Source organism: Aulonocara stuartgranti, assembly GCF_965226115.1.
Source record: "Aulonocara stuartgranti genome assembly, chromosome: 3".
In the NCBI taxonomy this organism is placed as follows: Eukaryota; Metazoa; Chordata; class Actinopteri; order Cichliformes; family Cichlidae; genus Aulonocara; species Aulonocara stuartgranti.
The window spans coordinates 31733622-31746843 of NC_138941.1; the positions used below are offsets into that span (position 1 = coordinate 31733622).

Below are 13222 nucleotides of genomic sequence, written 5' to 3' on the forward strand. Positions count from 1 at the left end.
GAGGAAAGCGGATACTGTGGCAGGGTCACCATGGGGGACTTTCCTGCCTGAGCTCCTCTCAGATTCAAGAATAGCAAGTCATCAAACCTGGCATCCAGGCAGCTTTACCTCAGGAACAACACAATTCAGGTCAGTAAGCATTCTGATACAAATGTGTGTGTGTAGTATGCACTGAAAGTGGTGCTCAAGTAATACTTAAACACTTGTAAGTGCCAGGCAACACAATACAAACAGAAAACTTTCCTGCAGGGGAACATCCATACACTTGTATAATTAATGCAGGATTATTATCAATATCAGCAAAACACTACTACCCGCTCGAATAAGAACAGCGCTGCATTGCTACAACACGGTCCACTCAGACGGAGCTGTGGGTGTTTATCCCTGCGCGTTGGCGTGCATGAAAGCAATCGCACACGTGGGCAGCCATTGCATAAACATCACATACTGCATAAACATCGTTGAGGCACTTGATTGAATGCAGCCATGGAAGCCCAGAGGGAAAAAGGCAGAGCGGGGGAGAAGGTCAGCTCCCCTGTTGTCGCTCCTTCAAATCAGATTCCTTTTAAAGGAACAGAGACACCCAGCAACCTGCCTCGTACCAAACAAACACACTTGTTCAGGCTTTTTTTTTTCTTCTTTTTTTAAAATACAAGAGGCATTAGAGACAAATATGTATTCAGTGCCCTCATCTGTATTGTCAGGGCAGATGAGGGTGACATTAAAGCACTTTATTTTCCTCATCACTGCAAAACACAATTATATGCAGCTTTTTCATACGATGGAAGTCACTTAAGCTCGCACGGACCAGCTGAGAGTTCTGTGTCCACTGCCAGAGCATGCTGCATGACAGCCACTAGAGGGCTCTGCTGCTCCGACGGCAGATAATAGGGCAGCTGAGGCCAAGCCTGCTGCAACGGTAACACAGATATTGCAGAGAGACGCCTGCTCATTCATTATTCATAAGGGAGTGCCTCCAGCCGGTTTCCCTGGCAACGAAGACTGTTAAATCTGCTTTGAGACCAGGGGGAGATTCCCGCTGTCCTTCCGACACTCTGTGCTGACTACATATTTGCCTTTAATGCCTCGCGTATAAAGTTGCACTGGGTTAGCTTTTCACACCAGCCATTTAGAAGCTGACGCCACACGCGTGGACTGCAGGGACTGAAAAGATTTTAGAGCAGTCATTTTGGTATGAGATGGTGGGGAAAGAGGCGGTACTAATCACAAACAACTGAGGCTATTGAACTAAACAGAACACAACCTTCATCAATAACCTTTGCAATGTCCGCCTAACATTTCATATCAAAGTGACTGCTGCGTAATTGGTCTGTGCTGTCCGTGTACAGCTGAAGAACTCACGAATCACAGTGTGTCCTCACGATGTGCGACGTCTCGGTGAACTGGAGCCATACTGGATCTGCTCCACTTTGGCTCTAATCCATGCATGAACTGAACTGTCCTACAATACAATGCATCTGCTGATGTTACCACTCATTGTCCTACTTTCCAGTTTGTATTGTATGTAATTAATTGCAAGGAGATGTCAACAGGTACTTTCTGTTTAATTGAAAGGAAAACAGGAAGGAAGGAAAGCGACACGAGCGAGATGGATCAAACAACCTTTAACTGTCGTCGTGGACGAAGTAAATGTTTCATGTAAACAGCTCGTGCAGCACCACTGTCGTTTAGCTTTACTTCAATCTAAGAAACATAACCATTCGGGCTTAGTTGCTGATTTTCTGGACCGGTCAATAATGATGCAGCACAAAGCACTCCATTAATACAAAAGCACAAGTGTACAACTGCCAACTACACCCACTCCATCTACCCTACTCCATCACTCTCTCCCCCCACTGCAGTCACTTCTGGAGCCAAACCGAGAAAGATCAAACAGTGAAAACTGCAAAATCACTGCTGCTGAGTTTTCATTTCACACAGCCTCCCTCTGCCATGTTGCAACTGCCTGTGTCACTTTTTACTGAAGGGTTGAAGGGGTCAGAGCAGTGATGGACAGCTGGTCAGCATCTGACACTCAATGAAAAAAGGAGGACTGAGGGCTGGGGTGGCATCTAAAGCTGGAATTTATAGAATTAAGTCCTAATTCATGTGTTCGTCAGTCTAACTAGCCTTCAAGTGAGTTCAGTCTACTTTTGGGAAAGGAGTCAGTTTGTGTTGCTTCAGATATCGTCCACCTCTCTGATAGGAGGAGCACTTCTCTTCTTTTTTTACCCCCACGTGGAGAGGTATCATTGGTTAATCCATCCACCCCCTAACGCGGGATTGATGGGAGCTGCCGATGCCTCCTCCCTCCTCTTTAAAATTTATGCGCCCACTCGTTTGGCCATCAATCACAGGGCCATTGCTCAGTGTGCGTGGAGCTCCAGCATGAAGCTAAGAGCACAGCAATTCATTACAGGGGCTTTACTTCTACCAATGAACCCCACCCACAGCACTCGTTAAGAGCATCAACAGGAATGTGGGATTGTTTCACGGACTTGTGTAACTGTCAAGTGGATGCCAAGTGAATAGGAGCTAAGTAATTTGCTTTAGTGTTGATATGAAATCTCAGAGCCTTTAAGTTGGAGTGTTTTATTCTTTGTGGCTGGGAACTACTCCCTTTCCCCACTCATATTTGTGAAGTTTTAAAAACCCGACAGTGATTTATAACAGTCCCTTAATTTATCCAGGTCTCCATCCAACACCATCAGAGGTGGAGGTTAGAAGAGTGTTTATATAGAGACTTCTGAACAACAGCCGACGGCCAGTTTTTAGATACGAAACACTAAGATTCCTGAGATCAAGCAGAAAACTTCACGACACAGACTGTTAAACTGGTTTACACCCACTGAAGACTGAAAGGTCACAATTCATTTTTATTTTATTTTTTAAGGAGGAAACATTTTTACTAAAATTAACACAGATGGCCCAGCATCACGTTAGTTGTTGTACTGAAAATTTAGAAAGTGTTTGTTACAACCAAGCGAAAAACTAAAAAACGAAATAAAAACCAGCAAGTTGCAAAAAAATGGATTTAACCTAATATCTATAAGTAATTCTTGTGTCTGGTAACTTTCTGTAATGAGCAAAAAAGCATTTTTTATATCAGTGCTTACTGCTCAGCTTTTAACAGGATTAGATCACATTTCCATCGCGACTTTGCTCTACTGAACTGCACGGCTGCCTTCATTACTGCTTGTAGCTACATTAAGAAAATGGATTTAGTCAAAAAGTGTGCATCGTTTTGCAACGGAGAGTAAATGTTGAGAAATTGTATTTTATTTTATTATTTTTTTAAAGCATGTACTCTGGGGGAAGATATATTTTTATGTCTAAATGAAGTCAGTTCTGAAACAACACAAAGCAATCTTTTCTGTCTGATAACCACCAATGCCCTGGGTAGTATTTTAATCAGCTGAACATTCACCAGCTACGTCTAAAAGAAGCATTGAGACAAAATCGGGAAGAAAAATTGATATTTCGGCTGTTCCATTATGATCTCCAGAAGACTTAAACGATTCTCCGGGCAATTGGTTACCAGAATTAAAAAGCAAAACAAAACAAAAACCCAAACACGTGCTTCACATCACTTTGTTTGTTTGGATTGTGCTGTGTTGACTGTGAGTCCTAGGAAGATTAGTTGGCATGGAACAAATAGGTTTCTAATAATAAACAAAGGCACAGTGCCACACTTCTTCACCATCTTCACTGTGTAGGGAAGGAGGCAGCTCCAAAAAAAGTAAACAAACGTAACCTAATGTCTCACCAAAGATGGCACACACCTGCAAATAGGAAAGCCCTCACATGTGTAATAACCACTGCGGTGATGTGGCATTTCATCAAGAGAGGCATTGCAGAACAGCACGAACTAGCTCCCGTCACTCTTTCCTTCCCATTTCCTGTGGTTTTCCCACCGATGTCACCATTCCAAACGTGCCCCCACAGTTAAAGCAGATACTGTCTGTTCTCTCGGGGAAAAGTGCTGACTCACAGCACAAAGGCGAGCCCATCTCAGTGCAGGCACCGCAGCACAGCATCGGGCGTCACTAGGTGCCAAGTGATGCGGCACCAGGCCACTTCACACCAGCTCCCTCCCCAAAACTACCAGACTAAAATCAATGTTGCACAGGACAAATAGTGCAAACCAACTTTTGTGTACACCACTGACCCAAGGAAGAGTAGTTCTCTATTGGAATATATATCAATATAGATGTCGTGTGATGACCACTAGAATAGCTTCTGGGTTTTTCCAAGGATGGCCACATAGGCAGAGACCACCCTCACAAACTAAAAGTAGACCTGAAATAGGACAGAAACCACTCATTTCAGAAAAACCTCTAAGGTTAGTCAACTAGTCACGATTACGTCGACTATTAAAATCGTCGACGACTAATTTAATAGTCGAAGCATCGTTTCAAGCTTTGTAAGATCCCAAAAGACGCAGGAATAAGTAGCAGGATTTAAGAGTGTAATAACGGACTGAAACAGAAGATGGCAGCACTGCATGTACAAAGATGTCAGCTGCCGTTAAACCCCGAAGAAGAAGAAGCGGTGTCCGGTATCGTAGCTGTGTCCAAATTTAGGAACCGCATCCTCCTGTGCCCGCATTTGTAGGCAGATTACTTTACAGCGACACGTCGAAGACTGTCCAAATTCGAAGACTCCGACAAATGCGGCCGACAAACGCGCCCTTCATTTCCCCAGATTTGAAGGATGGGTCGCTTTGTGGCCCAACCTATCCCAGAATTCATAGCGCGGCCCTGCTCAGTTTCCAACAATGGCGGCAGCTAGTTAGTTTTAACTCTCTTATTATACTTTCTGGGTCACAAAATAAACGTTGAACATATTTTCTGGCGAGAATGTAGGTGTGTAAACCTCAAATATCTGCTCAGTTTATCAAGACACCACATATTTTCAAAAGCGCTCCGACGTTTTCGGAGACGTCTGTTACCCACTAGCTCGATAGCTAACCGGGGGCTAGGCTCACTAGAGCCGTGAGAACACCGGACTCCCGGCAAATCGTTTTCAAACCCCCCTGCTGTCTTTCGCTACTCAGGTTAAACATGATATATAAGTCACTTAGATAACTTAAAATGTTATCGTTTGGCTTTTTTTAGTATTTTATTTGTTCCTGAGTAAATCGGTTTGGCTGAGATTAAAGTTATAATTTTTACACAGCTGAATAAATGTCAGGCAGACAACTGATTATCAGAAGTGTGAGATGCTCGAGTGGTGCTGGTGCAATAAGCTGTACGTTTTACGTCCAATGGATGATGATCTGATTAGTCGACTAATCGCAAAAATAATCGGTGACTAGTCGACTATCAAAATAATCGTTTGTGGCAGCCCTATCAGATATAGAAGCTACGTCTGTCTTTTTATACAGTTTATGAATGTAGAGCAATTCTTCACAAATAACCTCCCCAAAAAAATCATAATATTAGTTATATCTACAATCATCCTGCAGTGATTTCGAAGCATTTTGAGACACTGCTGTCATTCATCTTTAACAAATCTGACACTAACAACTCTACAGCCTGGATCGACTTGACAGTGAATATTATGTCGCCTTAGGCAAGTCATAAAACGACATGTCACAATCTGGTATTCAAAAGCTACAAGCCGCAGTAGACTGATTACGACAAATTCCACGCTCTTACCTTTGTTGTTGTAGACATCTAGATAGTTAGGTGCTGAGAAGATGGTGATAAGGGACGGGAAGCCAGTGGTCTGACTCTTTCTGTACATGCGGTATCTGTGAAGTTCCAGGGAGAAGCATCAGTTAACATTTCAACTATTCATTCATGAATTACTCAACTGCATTTGACCCTTGAGATTGATTAGTAGTGATACTTTTTATTGCCTAATATTTCACTGTGCCTCCAGAGAGTAAATCCCTTTGCTAAAGTCCCAAGTTCTGAGTAGTCTGATGCAACTAACAGCTACTGATGATGGGGAATGCTACGTATTTATATCTGGAATGGACTAAAGCTTCATGTTTTAGCCTAGACGATTTATTAGACCACAGACTGCAGCCATAAAAAAAATATCTGCATATTCACTGGGCATTGCAAATTAAGTCTAAAAGGGAGCCATTAACTTAATGATGTGTGGTCTGAGGTGTCTTGGGGCAGCTATCTCAACTGAGGGCCAAGGTGTCCCATGTGACCACCCAGTGGGAGTGCAATGGTAAACAACTTTGCTGCTGTGCCTCCCACTGTCTTAACCTTGCTTAGAGGAAGATCGGCTTGACACATCCACCCACCTGGCAGTGTTAAAAAAACAAAAACATTTCAAAGAGGCTTTATATTTGTAGAAATCCTGATGAAATGCTTATCACACCTCCTGCTGTGCCAAAAAAATTTGCTGGGTAGTTAAAATTGTAAAGGTGTCTAAATGTGAAATGCGCAACACTTTTTAAACCGCACCGCGAGCTGCGTGAATCATTCCTGTCGCTTCACATCTGGCCAGCTCGCTCCTCACGGAGGTTTCTTTTTCATTTCTTGGATTAACGTGGCTCCTCTCAAAGATCAGGCTGCCCTGAACTTGCTCCCAGACAGACTGGAGCAAACCCCTAGGTACCAGGGGAAGGCTTTTCATTTAATACCCCAGTCTGAATCGCTCTGTGTGACAGTGGGATGAGAAAAGACAAAATACCACAGCACTCACCCAGCATCCTGTGCTTCATGGGCCCGGATGATAGATAATAAGTTATTGTGTTGTAGAAAGTCACAGACTGCAGGGTAGCTGTTGAATAAAAGAGGTATTTGGTTTACTCACATGTCAAGAAAAGACCAAGAAAGGACAATCAATAGAAAAACCAAATAAGTCATGGCTCTTTATTGATTGTGCCCAGGGAAACAGTGGCCAAGCTCTAAAACCAGCCGCACACTGAATAAAAATACATCAAGATTATTATGAAAGCCTTTAAAGGTGATCTTAACATCTAACCTGAAATTTAAAGCAGGCTCTTTCACTTCCTGAGCGAAGGCTTGATAACTCATACCTCATATAATCACCAATAATGCACTTAATTTCTCAAAAAAGGTTCAGAACATAAGAGGAGTGCGACCATTTTCAAATGCTGGATTTTATTTTACAGAGTGACACACGGCGAAATACTTTAAGGAATAAAAGCAGGGCATTGTTTCATGCCTGAGCTGATCTTTCAGTTTGTGAGCAGCATGACTAAAACCCTTACTGCCAGCATACTGCAGTACAATAAGGCTTCAGAGATCTTCTCTGCAGTTTGCCATCCTGCAGCGCCAGCTTCCACCGGTTATCCTTTCCTCGAGATTATTTATTTTTTTAAGAAAAAAAAAAAAGAACAAAAACAATGATCTCATTATAGGTTTTCTTGAAAAACAGCCTTCCCGTCAAACATTTGAGAGATGCTTCAACCCCGCGTGAATAAAAATTAAATAAATAAAATAAAACCCCAGTGGACGCCGAGGTTTTGTTCATTTCAAAGAAACCCACGATTCGCAAAGTGAGTGACAACTCGCAATAAATGAGTGGCACCGACGCGCAACATGTGAAACGCTTCAGTGTGGGAGGATTTATTCGACAGTAACAGGGGCGAAATTCAAGAGGTTTCTCTTTTTTCCTCTCCTCCCCTGGCATCTTGCGGCTATGCAGATGAAATTTCAAGCCACTTTACAGCCCTGTGCGAGCCGCAGAAGTTAATTAGATGAGAGCATTTGAAATATCATTCGTGATGTTAAAAGGACAGGGCCCTTTTGTGTGGAGCTCCAGCTTCCCCTGCCATCAAAAACTAGGCTGGATGTTCTGTCGTCGCGCCCTTGACCGAGGCTTACATCTGGAGCTGGTCCCCAGGCGCTGCGCAACAGCTGCCCGCTTCTTCTACTCTGGGTTACAACATCCTTCTCAATTTTTTTAAAATCACTGCTACAATTCGGTTACTTAGAAATGCTTTTTGTCAGTCTGCTTCAAATCCCCATCTCTCTGGGCCCCGTCTCTACACCCCAATTAGTTTTTCTCGCTTTTTATTCAACCCAGAAGTTAAAAACACAAAAGTGCACCAAGAAATGAACACCCCTGAATGCTCAAATCTCTTTGATTCACTGAAGTAATATTAAGTTCTTGAATAAAATACAGGCTGGATTTTAAACTAGGTTCTGTAATCCTAGCTCGACACCTCTGCCCGACAATGAACACCACCCACACGCTGCAATCAAAACCAAACGAGACATTTTCCTCAGCAACTGCTGCACGACGAAACCTGCTGATTTTAAAATAGCTTTTTAGACTTCTCTATAATCAACGCAAAGCACCGCTGAGGTTTCATAATGGCTCTGATAAGCTGTTGTGGAGTTCTGTTCAAGTGTGATCCGCAGAGAAGCGTTTTGCAGCTTTACATTTGCATTTCCTATTGTACAGTCCTTCTGGGACACGGTCATTATCAAGCAAATTTATACAAGCAAGCGTTAATCTGACTGGCTGTTTTTTTGGATGTCTTGCTCCACGCTCGCTGCAGAGATTAATTATTAAAAGTGAAGGCATTAGGAGAAATCTATCAACAATCGCGGCGCATGTAGACACAAGAACCCGTGCGTTCTGCTGGGAGTCGTGTGAAAGGAGAGAGCAGATGCCATGAAGGAATTAACGACGCAATGAGTTTGTTTTTCTTTACAAGGGACGAGAAATTAGAAATAAATGTTTGATTTCTCACTTGATTTCCTCCAGCAGATGTAGATACGTGCCATATGCTGCTGTTTGGTAGTCGAGACACATTTTGGCCTAATTTGTCTTTTGGCAGCTTGCGTTCTGAGATTAGATCGTCTCCCATCTGTCCAACAACGGGGCACAGATGTTAATGTGCTCCTTGGACAACAAGAAGAGATGTACAAGAAATTACTTCGCCATGTGCGATCCAAGAGGAACTCGTTCGCTAGGTTAAAATTAAAGCTTTAAAGTTGTTTATATGAACTGATTACAGATGTTTTTTGCTTTTTTAAACATCCACTGTAGGCTTATTCATACACACTACCGAGTGGAGGCGTTTGTAAAAAGCAGCCGTATCTCAAACATGTGCAATTTCACGCCTGAATACCGTTTGTAAAAGTGTTACGAGCGTGCCTGTGGCGATGGTGTGGGGGGTAAAAGAAGCCGATAGGTTTGGGGAGGAGTATTGAGGAATGGCTCTCTCCCGGTCTGGCTAAAACCGTCTCATAAATCCTGAAACTCAATGTGATGCCAATTAGCAGCAATCCCCTGGGCAGATGGAGTCGAGGGGACAACGATGAAAGAAAGACTCCAGAGGAATTCTGAGCGAAGTGGCAGAAGGTTAACTGGGATGCTGATACAACACAAACATGTGATCGGATCTGTCGATGAGGCAAAAAGGCCACAGAGCTTACATTTTTGGTGACTACACGCGTGGGCAAAATATTCTTTTAACGCAGAACCACTTGTTGATCTGCAATATCGAGACTCAGTCGTTCTCTGAGCATCATGGGCATTAAAATACTATTAAGTAAGTAGTTATGAAACACCTGGGGGGAAAAAAAGAAAATGAGAAAATGCTTATTAGGAGCCTGGGGACATCTCCAACGACTTCTGCTGCTCGCCAGAGGCACGCCAGGGCGAAGCAAGCATCACTCAGGCCGTAATGAGTGGAGGGAGTGCCGAGCGCATTTAGAAGCGGGACTGTGCCTCGTGGTAATGTGCCAGTTCATTACATTTTGTGACAGCGCGAGCCGCTCGCTCCGAGCATTTCCTCAGTTTGTTCAGTTACTCAGCTCAATTGAAGGTAATGTGGGTTACATAAATACTGGCGACAGTCTAGGGAGGAGTCTTTGTGATTTCTCAATTGCACAGCGCGCTCTAACAACCGTCTCACAGCTGAGATGCTGCAGAGGCGTGAGCATTGTGGGATGGGAGGAGAGAAGTTATTAACTCTTTTCCCCCTCCTTCACCCCTCCAAGTTCAAATATTTTGTTTAGAGAAAAAAAAACACAAAGTAAAACTAATCAGGTTATTTAGTTTTACTAAGCGGAATAAGAGCACCGAAAGTTTCTAAAATACCGGCAACAACATCTTGTTTTTAATTCCGATTCCAACAAAAACAATGTTGGCTTGCAGATGAATGTAACTCTAAACTAAAGCTGCTTTCCTTCTGACAGCTACTTGGAATCCAAAAAGAAAACAAACACACACACACACACACACACACACAAATGTCTTAAAAACAAATAAATAAATAAATCACATGACTGTGAATCAACGCAGAACACACTCACCTGTAGAAATAGGAACAGCCTCGCACTGTGTTGTGCGTGAAGTGCTCCTGGCTCTTCTCGTTCCCAAAATCCTCCAGGGGGTCGGACCACAGCAGATCACACATTGGACCGTATGCAGGGGGCTCTTTGAATCTGTCTAGCTGTGGAAGGGAAAAAGTCAAGACTCCCGTCAGTCTGCTCGAATGGAAATATGACACACGGAGTCTTCACACTGCTGCGGAGAAATTGCTTCTTCTGCGATAGCCGAACTGGCGACTACAGCTATGATCATAATTAAGTAACATGTCTGCTGAAGGGATTTTAAATCGCATTCGAGGTAACACAATATGGGTGACGCGTCAAAAGACACCACTTGTCTTTCAGGACATGGAAGGATCTTTCAAGGAAAGGCCTGAAAAAACTTGCAAAAACTGGCAGCCGTTCTTTACGAGCGCTGAACATAAATGGCTTTGCTTTCAGGCAAGAGTAGCTCTTTCTCCAACAAAAGCTCGTGGATTACTGGATGGGTAGCATGATGGACACTTCAATAGAGAAAATTCTATTATGCATGCCCTCTGATTGCAGCCACAAAATCCATTTAGAATTATTGAATTAGTCTGAAAGCTGGATCTGACTCGTCAACATTTTTTAATCAGAGGTAGGACCAGACTGCTGCTTACAATCCACCGTGTCCACGTCTGCACACAGATCCGGAGGAATAACTTCACTCATTGCAAGCAATGTTGTTATGGCATGCTAAAACACAGGACTGTAGCTTTATTAAAATTAAGGGGAAAAAAAAAAATAAAAAATCGGACACATACTTTCCTGATGTCATCGAGATTTGTGATTTCTGGAGATAGTCCTCCGTGTACACACAGGAACTGCTGGTTCATAAGTGCAGCCAGGGGAAGGCAGTCGAAGGCGTCCATACATGCGTCATACACCCTCTCTGAATACTTAATTCTACCTGTCATGGGGAGAAACGGGGCAGGGAGAACAGAGGATGCCAAGTCAAACAACGGCGCTCTCATACATCAGGGAAGTTCACTGGCCTCGGACGGAAAGGCTCTCCGCAGTTCCAAAAACTTCCCTTTTGTTGGGTTTCGTTGGGCTTTCCCCCCCCCCATCTCGTCCGAGTCCAACAGAAACAGTTTTGACATGTACAAATATAAAGGCTGAATCCTGTAACGGGCCAGAGTGTGCTTTTAAGCGAACGTTTGAGGTCAGTGGCTGAACTGCACACATAATAAACAGCTTTTTAGCAAGGATAACTCAATTTGCTCCCTCCCCGTGCAGAGCTTCAGAGGCTAACTCGCTTTATATCAAAAGGTTAAACATTAAGTGCACAAGCGTTACTTACATTCCTGCTTAAATGTGAAATACTCTGTTAAATGTCGACATTCGTGATTCCCACGCAGCAAAAACAGTGTTTTGGGGTAAAGGATCTTCAAGGCCCACAAGTACAGCACACACTGAAACAAAGCAGAACAAAAGAAAGCAGGAAACTGTTAGCTTGTCATATTTCTAAGAGGCTGGAAGCATAAAACCATCGAGTCACATCGTGTCACTTTTACAGAGTGGTACAATAAAAGTAGTTCTGCATTTTGTGCTCATGGCACACGCCAACACATTATTCTTTTATTAATAAAAGAATAATATTTCAGGCCATATACACATATAGGCAAATTCCCAGATTAAATATCTGTATATTGCTTTATTTTAAAATATCTCTCTCTCTCTATATATATAACTCCAAGCCTCACTCTGACATTTGCTTTCCAAGGCACATTTGAAATTATTACAAAAGCCTATTACCACTACAATATCTGCAGCCTGATTTGATCTACGCTGAGAGAAAGCTATTAATAAACACAGCTTCAGCCGAACACATGGCGTGTGTCACACTTGATTAGGCCCTGGTGAGGACAAAAACAAATATACAGACTCACTTCAATACTGAAATACCCTCTGTCAACGTAGTCCCCCAGGAAAAGGTAGCGCGTGGATGCTGGTGAGCCTCCTACTTCAAACAGCTTCATCAGGTCAAAGAACTGCCCGTGGATGTCTCCGCAAACTGGAAAAAGGTCAGAAAAAAGAAAATATGAATGATAAAAATGTAAACTATGTAAAAAAGAAGAAGTAAAACTAAAGTTCTTAGTGTGAAAAGTTACACACACACAATACAAACACACACAATACAAGTGGTGTTTTGCGGTGCATCGTGTGAGAATGAGTGTTTTGCTGAACACGCTCCTGTGGCTGATCAGCACAAGTAGTGGACGATGGAGAGGGCGTGAACGGTTGTTCAGTATTGACTGCAACTTGGATTGCATCCTTTCTGAAACCGCTGTCAGAGAGTCGGGCTCCACACCCACACCATTACCAGCTTTGCAGAGCACTTTGTTGACTCTGTTGGTTGTCCCTCAGCTCTACTAAATGCCAAAATGCCAAGGTAAAGACTACTGAAACATGGCAACTGTTTACAGGCTGATGGGCCAAGAACATTTCAGAGGTGTTGTGGAAAATGAACAGGGAGAAACTACTGCTGACAACATGTCCACAGTGATGAAAATGGTCACATTTAGATTTTTCTCCCTTTCGTTTTTCAAGCAGCCCACTGTTTGGCCAGCAGAAGCCTCAAAAATGACCAAATGAGGATCTTTGGACACATTTCGGAGGCCGAGCTGCTTCCAAATGGTTCAAGAAACCAACATACCACGTCATCGGTTTTATATACACACGCTGTATAAAATTGAGAATAAGGATGAGAGTTTGGAAAAAAATCTTCTCTGTAATTTATTATGTCCAGATAATATGCATAATTATATTCCTCCTAAAGATAACAAAACTCACTTTCATATTGTTAAACTTTGAGTTTGGATTGAGAGTATTACACAATAAAGTGAATCATGGGAATTATGACTTGCCTAATAACTCTGCACATAGCGTTTATCCCATTGCACAAAGTAAGGTAAATA

At 42.8% G+C, this 13222-nt stretch overlaps 1 protein-coding gene across 2 annotated transcripts in view; it reads right to left on the reverse strand.

The window, feature by feature from the left end:
• Window positions 1–13222, reverse strand: part of LOC309703268 (protein phosphatase 3 catalytic subunit alpha) — a 69450-nt gene that overhangs the window by 16057 nt on the left and 40171 nt on the right. For both annotated transcript variants that reach the window (XM_082528013.1, XM_082528014.1), the window contains exons 3-8: window positions 12194–12318; window positions 11605–11716; window positions 11066–11211; window positions 10263–10402; window positions 6670–6747; window positions 5661–5755 (exon numbers count right to left, since the gene is read on the reverse strand). In XM_082528013.1, coding sequence (XP_082384139.1) covers window positions 5661–5755; window positions 6670–6747; window positions 10263–10402; window positions 11066–11211; window positions 11605–11716; window positions 12194–12318 — 696 coding nt within the window. The remainder of the gene's footprint in view (window positions 1–5660; window positions 5756–6669; window positions 6748–10262; window positions 10403–11065; window positions 11212–11604; window positions 11717–12193; window positions 12319–13222) is intronic.